Below are 17,126 nucleotides of genomic sequence, written 5' to 3' on the forward strand. Positions count from 1 at the left end.
AATATCTTGTATACCTCTATCATGTCTCCTCTCATCCTCCTCCTCTCCAGAGAGTAAAGCCCTTGTTCCCTTAATCTCTGATCATAATGCATACTCTCTAAACCAGGCAGCATCCTGGTAAATCTCCTCTGTACCCTTTCCAATGCTTCCACATCCTTCCTATACTGAGGCGACCAGAACTGGACACAGTACTCCAAGTGTGGCCTAACCACAGTTTTATAGAGCTGCATCATTACTCCATGACTCTTAAATTCTATCCCTCGACTTATGAAAGCTAACACTCCATAAGCTTTCTTAACTACCTTATCTACCTGTGAGGCAATTTTCAGGGATCTGTGGACATGTACCCCCAGATCCCTCTGCTCTTCCACACTTCCAAGTATCCTGCCATTTACTTTGTACTGTTACGACTGTGCCCCAACTCTGAAGGGCCGAAGGGTACAAAGTAGCCCCCTCCTTTTTTAGAACCGCAAGATCGCTATTAATTCAGGTCAGGAGACCCAGGAAATGAGAGAGAGACGGTTGGAATGTGTCCTGGCCTCCGCGATACAAAGCCACGGATAACGGCCATTGTCTCTTGGAGACAGAATTGTGTATTGAGTACTGTACTATTCATTGAAGCCCTCAGGGGATGACCAGAGGGGGCTGGTTGAGGGATTGCATCATCCCAACCTGATTGACATCTGAGACCCTGTGAGTAAGGATAAAAGAGGGTCTGGGGAACAACCCCTTCAGACGCACCAGGAGAAACGCTAGAAATCCCGTGACAGCGTTTAATAGCGACAGCCGGTGGAGGGTCCACGTGTGTCCTTTCCGGTTGCCGGGATTGGGGCCTTACCACGGAAGACGGCTTAGCTAAAGAAGAGATCACCACCAATGAAATTTCGAAGGATTGACATCATAAAAAGGAAAAGCTGGCAAGTTCTAAAAATCTGTCTTTCTCCAACCAAAGGCTGCAGCCTGCATGAACTTGAGTGACTTTTATATTTCCATCGGACAATACATTATCCCCTAGACAACGATAGAGCTATTTCTTATTGATTATTATTATACCCGCGCTTTTAGATTTAGTATTGACGACATATATTATCTGTATGTTTGCATTGATATTATTTTTGTGTATTTTTATCAATAAATACTGTTAAAAATAGTACCATCAGACTTCAACGGACCTCCCTATCTTTGCTGGTAAGTGACCCAGTTACGGGGTACGTAACAGTACTCTGCCTTGGAGTTTGTCCTTCCAAAGTGTACCACCTCACACTTCTCTGGGTTGAACTCCATCTGCCACTTCTCAGCCCACTTCTGCATCCTATCAATGTCTCTCTGCAATCTTCAACAATCCTGAACACTACCCACAACACCACCAACCTTTGTGTCGTCTGCAAACTTGCCAACCCACCCTTCTACCCGCACATCCAGGTCATTAATAAGAATCACGAAAAGTGAAGTCCCAGAAAAGATCCTTGTGGGACACCACTAGTCACAACCCTCCAGTCCGGCAAATGAGAGAGGCTGCTTATGTGTCTGATGGGACATCCAGTGTCTGGATGTTATGCTGCAACCCTGAAGAACAGTTCCCAAGCTTAAGGGGAATGCAGGGATTGAGTGATTGGGATAGGTAGTGGGAGGAGGCAGAGGGTAGAAAGTAAGAGATTAAAGGTTGTTTGTGGGAGAGAGGCAGAGAAAACAATTGCAGCTAACAAAATTGAAGGTAAAGATTTCCTTTTGGGGCAAATGGTTCTACCTATTATCTCCTCATCACCTCCCTCTTGCCTCTTCATATTGGCTGATTTTTCTCATACCTTCTCAGTCCTGATGCAAGGGTCAGAAGCTAAAATGTTGACTATCCATTTGCCTCCTTGGTGCTCCACTGGCTCACTGAGTTCTTCCTATAGTCTAAACCTACTTATTTTCCAACTGACCATGTTTTCCATGATAGTGGGACCAAAATAAAATAAATACATCTCACAGGAAAGTTGTGACATATTCATTTACTCATCTAATATAATTACTATTTTAAAAAAAAACAATGACATGCAGAGTGGTGACATTTTACCCGCAGCTCCTCTTAAACTGAGCCACTATCTTTGTGTCATTCTGTTGTTCTGTATTTATCATTATATTCATTTTTACCATGTATATTGTTTACTTTGTGAGCTTCATGAGAGTCAAGAAATTTCATTGCACCCTGGTTCTATATGACACTAAACTAATAAACTAATCTGAATCGATTAAAACAAATCTTTAACTGTATAGATTTGTCCTGTCTTAATGAGGGGTCTCTGCTCAAAACATCAACCTTTTCAAAGATGCTGCCTGACCTGTTAAGTTCCTCCAGTGTATTGTGTCTATTACTCTGGATTTCCAGCATCTGTAGAATCTCTCTTGTTTTTAAATATTCATGCCCTTCATGTAATGAATAAATGTTTGTTAGTACAAAAGACAGAGAAGTTGCCTGTTACTTATCAGTTATCAACAACTCGTTGAGTAAGTAAAGAAGGTGTAATTTAGGAGACAAGAGACTGACGATGCAGATGTGATTTACCTTGGTAATAATATTTCTGTGTGCTTTTAATTTCTATTTTGCCCTCTCCTCTCAGGAGCATGACCGTAGAGTCCGAGAAGCAATTCAACAGGCATTTGAGTCACTCATTCTTCAGGTGAAGCGAAATTTAGCACCTTATTTGAAGAGTATAATGGGACATTGGCTAATTGCTCAGTGTGATACCTATGGTCCAGCAGCCTCAGCAGCAAAGATGGCATTTAAAGTCGCTTTTCCTCCAAGTAAACAATTAGAGGCCGTGGTTTTTTGTAAAGAGGAAATTATGAGTGTAAGTTTAAAAAAATTACTTCTAATGCATACCACGTAGGATTTAAACAAATATTCTGTTTCTGAGACATTATCTTGAGTTGTAATCATTGTATTTTGTATAATGGTTTTTCTGTGGCTTAAGATTAAATACTTCACACCACAGGGCAATGGTATAATTTAATCCACTTTGTGTTTCAATTTCATGATAAGGTTTCTATGCTTTATTGGTTTGTTAAATCTTGTGCAAAGTAAATTTAAGGATTGAAAATTTGAATCGTCGTGGTGTAAGCATACAATTTGATCCCAAATTATGAACCTAACAGCAGAACAATCAAAGTACTTGGTAACCGGCAAAATGGGCCCTTTTTTTTATAATGCAAGAAACGTCCTACCCAAATTTAAACTCCCATAAACGGCAACATGACTCCAACTAGGTAATATACTAGTTGCGTCATTTTTGGGGTACTGTATATACCAATTCTCTGTGAATAAAGCCCTGATGCTCATTGACAATATATCATTAGATCTCATTAAGTTCTCATGCAAAAGAAAGCACTTCTATCAGTACAGCAGTCTTAGCACTGTGCTGAGGTGCCACCCAGGATTTTCCAGCTCATATCTTTAGAGTATGATTTGATCATGATCGCCCATGTCATATGGCACAGCACATAATAAATAAAATACAAATGTCAGCAGTCCTGCCTTTCCCCAGAACAAAAAAACACCTTTTTCAGCCATTGCTCTCATCAACCTTTGCTCAGATTCAGCTTCATTCTTTTCCCCACATGTACATCGAAAAATACAGTGAAATGTGTTATTTGCTTTAACAACCAACACAACTTGCTGGGGAAGCCTGCAAGTGGTACCACACATTCACTCACCAACATAGCATGCCCCCAATGTTCTACAGAACAATACAAGCAACAACAATGAAAACAGAACAGCAAAACAAGCCCTTTCCACTGTTCACCGTTCTCTCTCTCTCTCCCCCTCTCTACCCCCCCTTCCCCCTCCCCTTTCCCTCTCCCCCCCCTTCATCCCCCCTCTCTCTCTCCCCCTCCCCCCCTCCCACTACCAATTCTCCAGGCCTAGGACAGGCTGCCTCTGAGCAGCTTTCACTGGACTTACGGATATCTCTGACTTCCCTAATCAAATTGCAGTCCTAGGGCCTCAACTTCCAGACTTACCTACTTTGGTCTTTGACCTTTTGGCTTCAGTCTTTCATATTGAACCCGGGACTTACCAATGACGGGACCCTGAACTCTAGACTTGCCGACTTAGGGGGTCAGCAGCCCTCGTGCCTCTGTTTTGGTAGGACCTCTGATCGCAGGATCCGGCAGTCTAGTTTGGGGGTGGGAGGCGCGTTCACCAGACCTCGTCTTTGCTGGTCTTCGTTCACAGAGCTTGCCAACCCAATATCCACCCATGGGTGTCCTTGTAAGGGAAAAAAAATTACTGTGCGGACACACAAGTATGTTTTAACTGGTGGGTGATTTCTGTTTTTTTAAAGGGCGGAAACTACCTTACCCTGTTGCATCTCATCCTGATTCACTCTATGCTCATCTGATGGGGAACCTTCTTGCTTAATTATTTAGTGATATTCCCCCCCCCCCCCCCACATTCATATACAACTTGGTTTCCAAGCCTTATTTGTAAGACTGGAATAATTTCATTGTTGAACTCCTTTATTAAGCTTCATATTGTAGGATTTGTTTGTAATTATAGTTGTATTTCCCTATTTTACAGACTCTGTATGATAACATCATGAAGGAGACTCCTGAGACTCTCAGTGACCCACAGTAGGTTGTTTGTTTTTGAAGACTTTTAAATTTTGCAACAGTCAATTAAAGGTGTATTTCTTTAGGAATAGACAAATGAATCAAATTTGTTATTGTGTTAAGTAATTTGTGCATAAATGCTATTTTGTACTTGTTAATATTCAATTTGTATAAAAGCCAAAACAGTTCACTATAGCTGTTCATCTTTAGGAGTGTTCCAGAAGAAGAAAGGGAAGCCAAATACTTCAGAGTTGTTACCAGTTCACTCTTGGCTTTGAAGAAGCTACTTGACCTTCTGCCTGAAAATGAAAATATGGTTCTGAAGGACAGACTAATAAAAACTTTATCACAGTCGAAGTTTTGGAAATACTGCAAGCATAAAAATCCACAGGTTTGATTAATATACTCGGAAATATAGAAAAAAATATTATTGTTAATCGGCTAAGTTGCTATTGATCTTTTACATGAGGAAGTGTGGGCTCTTCTGCGGTGTAAGCGTCCTTAATTCACCATGAGCACTGGAGCAGTTCCTGGATGTAGATTACCAAGGGCAATAAGGATTGGCATTTTCTGCAGCCTTATTAGTAACGCCTATATCCTCAAAAACTCAAAAAAAATTGAATAAACAAAATCCTTGACACCACAACTCCTGACACCGTTTAGAACAACATTACAGGTAGTAGGGCCTATTCCTATGCTGTGCGGTTCTGTGTTCTACAAGCAAATCACGAATAATTTACTTGGAATTCAAAAGCGGAGGTCTTGCTTAACTAATTGTATTGAACTTCTCTGAAGAGGTAATACACAGTAGGCGTATCTACAATGCTGTAAGTTTTTTTTTCCAGATCTTCAAAAGGTCATCAAAAAGTTAATCTATAATAGATTAACAAATAAAATCAGAAAATATGAAGTTAGGGAGAAATGAAGGTTTCTAGCTAGCTTTAAGTCAGGAAGCAGAGAGTGGGAGTAAATGGCAGCTATTCACAGTGAAAATAGGTGGGTTGCAGTGTTCCACAAGGATCAGCACAGGGACCATTGATATCTACAATTTACACTCATAATTTGAGTTTGAAGTTGTGAAAACAATTTCTAAATTTGCAAATGATAATGCATGGTGAGTTGGGGAGGTGTTTGTAGGTGTGATATGGCTAATTGGTAGTGAGGAAACTTTAGATTAGAAAGACATAACATTTACAGAATGTGCATTTAGTAAGCAGGTGAGGTAAATGTGAGTTAGTATAGTATAGTTTGGTAGGAATAGTGAGGTCACTGGATACTTGGATAGTCATATCTACATGGATAGCAGAACAAAAGAGCACTGAAGTACAGTTACATCATTCTCTAGTTGTAGCATGGGTTATAGAGTCTATACATAAAGCAAGCCAAGCTCCAGGGTTTGTTTATAGAGGGAAAGGTTTGGAAAGTAAAGCTAAATCTGTATCAAACCATGGTTTGCAACAATTGTATACAGCACAGCTTGTCATTTCTTTTGGAAAAGGAGGCAATGGAGAGGGTGTATTTAAAAAAAAAGTGCCAGAAGTACAAGGGATTACTTAACAGGACAGGAAAAATGAGTAGCCCGAATATCTTTTCATTATAATAGTTGACCTATCAGAGGTCTTTTAAAAAAGGAAAGATTTTGATAGCATGAGGAAAAGATGTTTTTGCTGATGGTGTCAGTATGGAAATCAGACTCCCTGATGCAGGCAAATTAACAATACACAAGAGTTAGCTTTTTTTAAAAAGCTCCATTTACGTTAGCATAACTTGAGGACTTCAAATTAATATTGTTTAAATACTTGATCCTTGGTTTAATTCAATTATTTTATAATCTGTATAAAAATATTTTATATTAACTGCAAAACCAAAGTTTCTACTGCTTTCTTTAATTTGCTAGATCCGATCAGCTTTCTTCGAACTGATTATTGGTTTTTGCCAACATTTCCCTGAGCTGTTGAAGTGTGAAGCTGCAGAAGTCAGTCCAGCTGTACTGCTGAGCATAGATGATCTGGATCCAGTGGTATGCCCTTCTGTCTGGGCAGCGGCACTTCATGTGCTCAGCTGCATTGAGGTAAAGTGAAAGATGGACAGTTTGATGCAAAGTTGATTTCTCTACTTAATACAAAAAATAGAGAAGAACTGCTTTTGAAGGTGTTGCTTTGATGAAGTTATAAATTCTTTTCTATAAATAATTCGATCTTGGTTGATTCATCTAATTATGGACAAACAATAACCCTAAGCTTTGACAGAGAAGTTTCCCAGGTCTTCTGTTCCTGAATTACTTGCTTATGGATAGCAATTGACAATAGTATCGTAATCGACCTGTAATCTCCCATTGGACCTGCAGGCTGTTGGCATTCTATAAACATTTAACAAGACACAAAGATAAACTGAACGGCACCTTCCCTAATCCTCACCTATCCCTAGTTCCAAGCTCAATTTTATCCACTTTTTCTCCCATTTTCACTTCTTCATGTCCAAATAACTCACCTCCGGTTCCCTCACTCATTACTTAGTACCCATATTCCTGGCTACCACTTGGCTTGGAAAATGGGACACCTTTAGAGTGTCTTTTCAAACAGTATAGCACAGGGACATGTCCTTTGGCCCACAATGTCTATGCCAACTATGTTGCCAATTTGAACTAATCCCACCTGCCTGCACATTGTCTGTACCTCTCTATACCCTGCCTGTCTGAATACTCTTAAAAGTTACTGGCATCATTTCTGCTGGCAAAACATTGTAGGCAACTACCACTCTTGGTGAATCAAAAATAAAACCTTTCTTATAAATCTCCTTTATACCTTATCGGACTTCCGGTAAGATGGCGATTGCTTAGTCGCTCCGAACTTTTGCTCCGTTATTCTTCTTACCTTTGCACTATGTGTCTCCCTTCTTAAACCTTAGTTAGGTATTTTATTAGTTCTCTTCTACCTGCCTGCGAACACATCTATCTTATAATGGCTACCAAAAGTACTGAAACCGGGAAAAAGGAAACTTCTACGGCTTTGTCAGCTGACATTCTCGCTGTCCTGGAACAACATCGACAAGATACTTTAATGGATTTTAGAACTGAATTTAGAACTTCTTTTAACCAGCTGAATGCCAAACTGGATCAGATTAATGCTAGAGTGGATGATCATGATGAACATTTATCTCACATTGACGTAACTTCTGAAGATTTAAAACACCGTGTTCAATATCTTGAAACTCTCTGCTCCAACCTAGAGGAGAAGAATAGTAAACTTTTTTCTAAAATGGTGGATCTTGAAAATCGGAGCAGACGTTGCAATCTACGAATTCTTGGTTTGCCAGAGGCCACCGAAAAGGGCTCTCCCATTGAATTTTTTTCCAAGTTTCTCTGTGAGATTTCCGGGAAAGAATTTTTTCCGACTCCACCTGAGCTTGAATGGGCACACAGGATCTATGTTCCTCGAGCAATTCTGGGTTCCCGCCCACGGCCGATTATTTTATGCTTTCATCAATACCAGGTGAAAAACCGTTTGATGATGGAGGCACGCCGCAGAGGTACTTTTGCCTTTCAAAATACGGTCATTCGTTTTGTGGAGGATTTTGCCCCCCAGGTTCTGAAGATGTGTGCTGAGTTTAAAGGTGTAATGAAAGTGCTTTTTGATCGCGGATTCAGACCCTTTCTTCGAAACCCAGCCGATCTCCGAATTACGCTTACTACTGGAGATTATAAGTGGTTTAAATCAGTGAAGGAGGCTGAGGCGTTTGTTGGAAGTCTTCCAGCCACCTCATCTTCTTCGGAACCGGCCTGACCTTCTAAAATGGTTGATAAGTACTTCTCGAGGTAAAACTATCTTTTCCGAACTCAGACTTTACTTGAATAATTCAGTCATTATCTATTGAAACTCTAAGGGCTGTAGTCAATCTCTCCCTGGACTTGGTGCATTTTTTCTAAATAGATAATTTAAGTTTAATGTTTCCCTGCGAACTTTTAGATTTTACCTGTGTAATCTATTTTATTTTTGTATAACCTTATCTATAGAGAACTACAATTGTCTTTAACTTGTTTTGGAGGTTTGGAGTTTTTATTGAAGGCCTCCCTGTTGGTTGATTCATAGTTTAAGTTTTGCTTTTTTTTTCTGTAAATGGTTGATAAGGACTCTCTTTGAATTTTATAATTTCCCCCTTTTCTCCCTCCCTTTTTTTTCTTTTAATCTTTTATAATTTTTTGCAGGTAGGTTAGTTTTAGTTTTCTTCTGATTTTCTTTGTATTAAGTTTTATACTTCTGTTGAAGTTGTTCCTATTTATAATTCTGTTTTCTAGTGCATAAATTAGTTACTATTTGCTATATTATTTATACAGAACTTTTGTTAACGACACAGAACTGGAAGTCATACTTGGGTTAATTTTTTTGGTAGAGCTAGCTGCTTTTTTAGGTAGCCGTCTAATTTTGGGTTGTGGGGGGGGAGGATTCTCCAGTTCCAACACTACTCACTGTTTCTTTTGTTTTCCTTTGTTATTCAGGACATGTCTCTGTTTTGATTCTACGGATCTATGTTTACATTTTTGCTCCCAGACTGTTATTGTACTGCTTGATTTTTTATATGCCTGCTACCTTCTATGCACTAACAATTTATAATGGTTAATTCACTTAAATTTGTGAGCTGGAATGTAAAGGGACTGAATCATCCTGTTAAAAGAAGGAAGGTCTTCTCCCATATTAAACAACTCAACGCTGACATTGCTTTCCTTCAAGAAACTCATATTTGTAGCTTTGATAATTCTCAGCTTCTGTCAAAGTGGGCGGGTCAGCATTTTCATTCATCCTTTGCTGCCAAAGCTCGGGGGGTCTCCATCTTTATTAATTCAAATATTCCTTTTGAATTCCATAATAAGATATCTGATACAAATGGCCATTTTATTATTGTTTCTGGTAAATTATACAATACTAAAGTTGTACTAGCAAACCTGTATGCTCCCAATTTTGATGATGTTAATTTTTTTGAACGTTTTTTCTCCTCGCTACCAGATTTAAACTCAAACTCTCTTATACTGGGTGGCGATTTCAATTGTTGGTTAGATCCTAATTTGGATCGATCGTCCTCTGTTACTAGACTACTTACTAAATCTGCCTTAGCTATTCACTCTTTTCTCTCTAATTATGGTATCTCTGATATATGGCGTTTCCTTCATCCCACTGAGAGAGACTACTCTTTTTTTCACATGTGCACCATACCTTTACTAGAATTGACTACTTTTTACTCGATAATCAACTTATTCCATCTGTCTATTCTTGTGACTATCAGAGTATACTGATTTCTGACCATGCCCCAATTACTTTGTCCTTAAATTTTCCTGGTCTCCCTCAGAGGAATAAACACTGGCGTTTTGACTCAACTTTATTATCGGATGATGATTTTCTAAAATTTATTAAGGATCAGATAACCTTTTATTTTAACACCAATACATCATCTGAAATGTCATCCCAGATTGTCTGGGATGCCATGAAAGCATACTTGAGGGGTCAAATAATCTCCTATACAGCAAATCTTAATAGAAAGTCCTATGCAGATCGATTAGACCTCATTAATCAGATTAAAGAATTAGATCAACTGTATGCTCAAACTAAGAATCCTGAATTATACAAGAAGCATGTAGAACTTCAAACTAAATTTAATCTTCTGTCTACTCAACCTGTCGAATGCCAACTTCTTGAAAGTAAGAGTCGCTTCTATATTCATGGTGACAAATCTGGTAAATTTCTAGCCAATCAGCTGAGACGTTCCAAAGCCAAACAACATATTACAAAGATCCGGAAGGAGAATGGAGACTTTACATCGGATCACTTAGAAATCAATGACACATTTAAAAATTTCTATTCTCGACTTTATTCCTCTGAATCTTTGAATGACAATATCTCTGTTGATCACTTTTTAAATAATCTGAATATTCCTTCGCTTTCGTCTGATTTTAAAGCCAAACTTAATGCGCCTATTTCATCAGAAGAAATATCTTTTGCAATTTCTGCATTGTCTTCAGGGAAATCTCCTGGACCTGATGGGTTCCCCGTAGAATTTTATAAATCATTCTCTTCACTTCTTTCCCCTCAGTTATTCTCAGTATTATCTGACTCGCTTAATTACGGTAAATTGCCACCCTCTTTTAATGAGGCATCTATTATTCTTAAAAAAGGGTAAAGACCCAACAGAGTGTTCCTCGTATAGGCCGATTTCTTTGCTCAATGTTGATGTTAAAATCTTGACCAAAGTTTTGGCTTATAGATTAGAAACTGTTATCCCCTCTATTATTTCTGATGATCAAACTGGTTTTATTAAAAATCATCTTCCTTTTTTCAACATTCGGCGTTTATTTAACATTTTATATTCACCTTCAACTGGGATTCCTGAATGTGTTATTTCCCTCGACGCGGAGAAAGCATTTGATCGTATAGAGTGGAACTACCTTTTTGCAGTTTTAAAAAAATTTGACTTCGGTCAAAGTTTTATCTCTTGGATCAAATTGCTGTATTTGTGTCCTACTGCCTCTGTTTTGACTAATTTTCAGAAATCCCAGTTATTTAACCTCAAACGTGGCACCCGCCAGGGATGCCCTTTAAGTCCCTTTCTCTTTGATTTGGCTATAGAACCTTTGGCGATTGCATTTCAAAATTGTCCTGAATTGACCGGGATTTGGAGAGGGGGTGTTGAGCATAGAGTTTCTCTTTATGCTGATGACTTATTACTTTTTCTTTCAAATCCATCTACATCCTTACCTCCAATGTTTTCACTTCTTGATCAGTTTAGCCAGTTCTCTGGCCATAAACTTAATTTACATAAGAGCGAACTTTTCCCAATTAATAAAGAAGCACAAGAATTAACATTTCGCGATCTCCCTTTTAAAGTAGTTCATAATCAATTTACTTATCTTGGGATTACAGTCACAAGGAAGTTTAAAGATCTCTTTCATGAAAATTTTGCCAATCTTTCATATACTATAAAACAGAGTCTGTTACAATGGTCACCTCTATCTATGTCTTTGGTAGGTCGTATCAATGTTGTTAAAATGTATGTTCTCCCTAAACTTTTATATTTATTTCAATCTATCCCAATTTTTATTCCTAAATCTTTTTTTGATTCCTTAGACTCTATTTTTTGTCATATCTGTGGAAGAATAAGCGCTCTAGAATTAATAAAGTTTATCTCCAAAAATCTAAAAAAGAGGGTGGCATGGCTTTACCTAACTTTCGTTTATATTATTGGGCAGCCAATATACGTTGTGCTACCTTTTGGTCTTTTTTCCATGGCCAACCCGAGTGCCCTAATTGGGTGGCAATGGAGTTCAGTTCCACTAAAGATTTATCTATCTCTGCACTTCTTGGCACTGTACTCCCTAGTAGTTTGTCCAGATTAATTGTTAATCCTCTTGTTAGACACACTTTGCGTATATGGGCTCAGTTTAGGAAGTTTTATGGTTTCCGTGGTTTTTCCTTTTCTAGCCCTATCTTACATAATCACCTTTTTTTACCTACTACGTATGATTCAGCATTCCATGATTGGTATAGGAAGGGCATTAGACATTTTGAAGATCTTTTTATTGATAATCGCTTCGCATCTTTTCAACAGCTCTCTGCTAAGTTCAATCTGCCCAATGCTCATTTTTTTAGATATTTCCAAATTAGACACTTTATTAATCCTTTAATTCCTAACTTCCCTGAAATGCCTGAGAAAAATGTTATGGATTTCTTTCTTTCTATTAATCCACTAGGTAAAGGTTTAATATCATTTATTCGTGATAAATTAGCATCCTTACAGCGTGCCCCTGTGGATAAAATTAGAATGGCTTGGGAGCATGATTTAAATATCTCCTTATCTGATGAGACTTGGGATTCGATTCTCAAATCGGTTAATTCAACCTCTTTTTGCGCTCGCCATTGCCTTTTACAGTTTAAGATTGTTCATAGAGCCCATATGTCTAAATCTAAACTATCCGGATTTTACCCTAACATTAGTCCTCACTGTGATAAATGCAAAAGGGGCGAGGCCTCTCTCATTCATATGTACTGGTTTTGTCCTAGCTTGGAGAAATTTTGGAAAGGCGTCTTCATAACGTTATCTTGTATTCTGAATCACCACCTAGAACCTAACCCTTTAATTGCTTTGTTTGGTTTTTTGGGTGAGACAGATTTACATCTGAGTTCGACTAAGTGTCGAATATTATCTTTTGCTTCTCTCCTGGCTAGACATTTAATCCTCTTTAGATGGAGGGATGTTGCCCCGCCCACGCATGCTCAATGGCTTAATGATATTATGTCCTGCTTAGACCTTGAAAAAATTCATTATTCAGTTCTTAATTCGGATACAAAGTTCCATAAGGTCTGGGGACCTTTTATTGAGTATTTTCATAACCTTCCTCTTAACTAAGGTTTTTTTTTCGGTCCCTTGCTTTCAGCTCCTTTTTTGTTGATAGTAGGCATTAATATCTTCTGTTGTTAAGTGTATTTACAGTTTTGGGGGTTTGAATGTCCTGATGTATACTCTCTAGATTGTGTTGTGGTTGGTCTGGAGTTCTTTTTTGTTGCGGGGTTTGGGGAGGATACTAATTTTACATATCTTCAATTTGGGTGCTTTCTCAATTATCTTCTTTTATATTGTATTATTATTGTATGTTTTTTTGCACTGTATTAATGTTCTTCATTTAGATCTGGTTTTTTTTTATCTGTAGCGATGTAGAAAATGTATAAAAAAACTAATAAAAAAAAATCTCCTTTAAACTTTTCCCCCCTCACCTTAATTTTCCCCCCTCACCCTTTAGTATTTAACGTTTCTTTCCTGGGACAAAGATTCTGACTGTCTGCACTATTTTCATAATTTAAAAAATTTTGATCATGTCACTATTCAAGGTTCAAGTTCAAAGAAAATTTATTATTAATGACTTATTTTGTGTGTGTGTGTGTGTGTGTGTGTGTGTGTGTGTGTGGTGTGTATATATATATATTCAACCCTGAGATTTATTTTTTTGTGGACAATCACAATAAATACTATCAATGATAGTCCACACCTAATAGGACAGACAGAGAACCAATGTGTAAAAGACAAGAAGCTGGTCCTCCAATGCTCCAATGAAAACAACCCAGATTTGTCTGACCTCTCTTTACACTCTAATCCAGGCGATATCCTGGGGAACTTTTTGTGTATCCTGTCTGAACCCTCAGTACTTGGACATTTATATTCAATACCCAAACCCAATGAAGTCAAGTCTGTTGAATCCTATCTACTTGAATTGCCACTTTCAGGGAGCTATGGACTTGCATGCCTGTACATTAATGCTCATAAGGGCACTGCAGTTAACTGTATACTTTCCTCTTGCATTTGACCTTCCAAAATGCAACACCTCACTCTTGCCTGGATTTAATTCCATCTGCCAACGCTGTGCTGATATTTCTAACTACCGTAGATGTCGGATTATAAGCCGCTACTTTTTTCCCACATTTTGAACAGCTTTGAACACTGCGGCCTTTACTACGGTGCGGCTAATGCATGATTTTTTTCATGCCGCCAAAAACATTTTGCCTCGTAACAGTAGACCAATAAAATTGATGAGTAGTTCACAGAGGTCCAATGAAATTGTACGATAAATCAAGCGCACTTTCACAATTAAATTATTGTAAATCAGTCATTTGTACTCACCCTCATCAACATGGAAAACACTCGAAGAAAAGCATTGTGCTGCCTTTATGGCAGTTATTTAGTTTATAATATTTTCGCTTAGTAATTCATTTGTTAGTAATTTCTAGTTAAAGTTAGAAGTGTTTTAACTATATTTGTTTTCTGTACTACATCGCGGGATGCTATGACGTCACACCCGGTTTCGCCGCGTCTTGTGGGAAATACCGGTTTGCGATAAACGGGAAGGTGGGGGTGAGCGGCATTAGATCTGAGCGAACGCTGCTTTTAAGTTAAAGGCGATCGATAACTTTTCCTGGTAGGCTGCAGTATATATATTTTTTACCAGTCGTTAGGAGATATTGGAATGTTGTTCAGTAAAAAAGTATACGCAACGTATATTTAAAAGTAGCCGCGTTACAGGCACGGTTCGAAAAAAAGCATTTGCAATATGTATTTGTTTATGTTACCATATGGATTTAATTAAAAGTTAAAAAATCCTCACGTGTAATATCTTTCTGTGTAAATATCTCATATTACAACGTGGGACACCTGCGGCCAAAAATCCGGTGCGGCTTGTACAAGTACAAAATTGATTTGCTTTCTAAAATTAGAGCCAGCGGCTTTTAATCAGGTGCGCTCTGTAGTGCGAAATCTACGGTAATCTATATCCTCCTGAACTCTTTGACAACCTTCCTAGTTTCTACCATTTTTTATGTTGTGTGCAAACTTATTAATCAGCTCGGCTACATTTTTGTCCAAATCTTTCACTTATGTAACAAGCAACATAGCATAATCTTATTGAAGTAGGACATCTGGTTCAGTAGTGCAGCAGCAAATAAGTTCTTCATTGCACCTCTGCATGCATGTAGTTGTTCACATGACAATAGACTCAGTTTTGACCACTGGTAACTTCCTCCCAGACAGAATAATGTGCCTCCATCGCCACCCTCCGTCTTGTATGGCCAAGCGATTTTGAATCCAATCTATTAAGTCTTCAGATATCCCATGAGGAACCTTGTTGAAAGATTTACTGATGTCCATGTATACAACATTCACTGTCATCAATCATCTTCATTACTTCTTTGAAAAGTTCAGTCATTTGTAATATGTGACCTCTCATGCACCATCTGTCTAGCACTCGCTTAAAGACTTGTGACATCAGTTTTATCTTTGTTCCTGACAGCTAATTTGAAATAAATTTAATAGGTTACCACTTCAGAAGTAAAATCTGTAGTCTTACTTCATAGTTTGTAGTTTGCCAGCTGCTAGTGCTTCAGGATTGTTTTGAGACGAGCTGCTATGGTGCACCATTTGATGTCTTGCCACCGTGCAGGCAATGCTACAGGAATCCAGAATGCTTTGGGGAACAAGGTAGTCCCCCGAAATCCACAGATAGGGAGCTTTGGAAACAATGACCCTGGGTAGTAAGGTTGATGCAGTAGGATTCAGATCAGTGGAAATTGCAGGGAATCTGCAGCAAGTTTCTATGAAGAATGTTGGAAAAGGCCTATATAATGATTCACTGTTCTGTTTCAGATATTGCAGGTAATTTGGAATTAGCATCTATTTGGAGTGCAGGAGGGGAAAACCAGGAACACAGTTCCTGTCCTTGATTTAAACAATAGATATAACGTGAGATGATGTATTTAAAAGCCATCAAATTTTAAAATCCTGTACATGAACTATTACTGATGTAGTCCTTTTCAGCCTTGGAGAGATTTTTTTTTTAAACTGCCTGTGTTTTTAATGTTTCTATTAGGATTGTTGGACCCATGTAAGTGCAAGAAAAGGAGTTTTGCCAAAATTATGGACGGTACTTAAAGAAGGTGGTCGAGGACTTGCTACTGTGATCTATCCAAATCTTTTACCATTTTTTAGCAAATTACCAGATGAAATAATTGTACCAAAGATGGAATTTTTTACCATTTTCTTCAGCACCTGTGCTAAGGGGTATGTTTTTTTATTATTCCTACACTGTGTAGACTCTATTGTGATGCAGCTACTTAGTTTGAAGCTTTTCTTTGTAAGCTATGTTATAATTAAAAACTTAGGGCCTGGAATACATATACACGGAAAAGCCAATTATATAGATGAAGAACGAGGACAATTTTCTTACTGAAATATCAGATGTAGATTCCTTAATTTAATAAATGTGCTAAAAGCAACAATTTTTTTTGTGTCAGACGAGTGAGGATAAGAAGATTACAGGATTACAGATGTAAAACAACATAGTTGCTCTTTCAGAGAGCAAGCACAGAAGTGGCAGAGCAAATAGCGTCCTTTGCTCTAAGTTTCATTGATTTTAAGATTTTAGTAATTGAGTTAGCATACTATGAATTGGTCTTTAACCCAAACCTTCCTAATTACTTGGGGAAATAAACAGCCACAAAATAAAATAACATATTGGTAATGCCATATGTCAATTTTCAGTACCAGCTAGCTTCTGATTTTAAAAAACAACAACATGACAACTTCTATTAAAAGGAACAAAGGCTATGCTGTTTGTTTCTGGTCAGCCAAATTCTGACGCATTTGATTTTGCTTCAGCTGACAGCATACAGTCTCCATTTTAGGGCCTCACTGTCATTAGATTGAACTCTTAGCAACCTATAGGGATTGAGTGAGGTTTGCATATTATTGTCCTGTAATTTAAAGATGTATTTGAAAGGAAGGCAAGTGCTGTTGTCAATTAGGCAGAATTTAAAAGTAGCATTAGAAAAATAAGATGCATCACGTTGCTGCAGTATGTTATATTCTCAAACTGTATTCAGCTAATTGTTAGGGGAGAAGGACCTTCTCATGTATTTAATTGAAGCTGTCTTCAGTTACATGGAATGTAGAGCACAGGAAAATTACATCTCAGGTTTTTATAAAGGTTTTGTTAAGTTTTCTGTGCT

At 38.0% G+C, this 17,126-nt stretch overlaps 1 protein-coding gene across 2 annotated transcripts in view; it reads left to right on the forward strand.

Annotated features, from left to right (window-relative positions):
* ltn1 (listerin E3 ubiquitin protein ligase 1) overlaps positions 1 to 17,126 on the forward strand; it is a 126,143-nt gene that overhangs the window by 13,960 nt on the left and 95,057 nt on the right. The window contains exons 4-8 of one of the 2 annotated variants that reach the window (XM_073045711.1): positions 2,604 to 2,834; positions 4,562 to 4,614; positions 4,804 to 4,984; positions 6,491 to 6,664; positions 15,989 to 16,179. In XM_073045711.1, the coding sequence (XP_072901812.1) occupies positions 2,604 to 2,834; positions 4,562 to 4,614; positions 4,804 to 4,984; positions 6,491 to 6,664; positions 15,989 to 16,179 (830 nt within the window). The remainder of the gene's footprint in view (positions 1 to 2,603; positions 2,835 to 4,561; positions 4,615 to 4,803; positions 4,985 to 6,490; positions 6,665 to 15,988; positions 16,180 to 17,126) is intronic. The other variant, XM_073045712.1, reaches the window with a different exon arrangement.

This window comes from Hemitrygon akajei, chromosome 5, assembly GCF_048418815.1.
Source record: "Hemitrygon akajei chromosome 5, sHemAka1.3, whole genome shotgun sequence".
In the NCBI taxonomy this organism is placed as follows: domain Eukaryota; kingdom Metazoa; phylum Chordata; class Chondrichthyes; order Myliobatiformes; family Dasyatidae; genus Hemitrygon; species Hemitrygon akajei.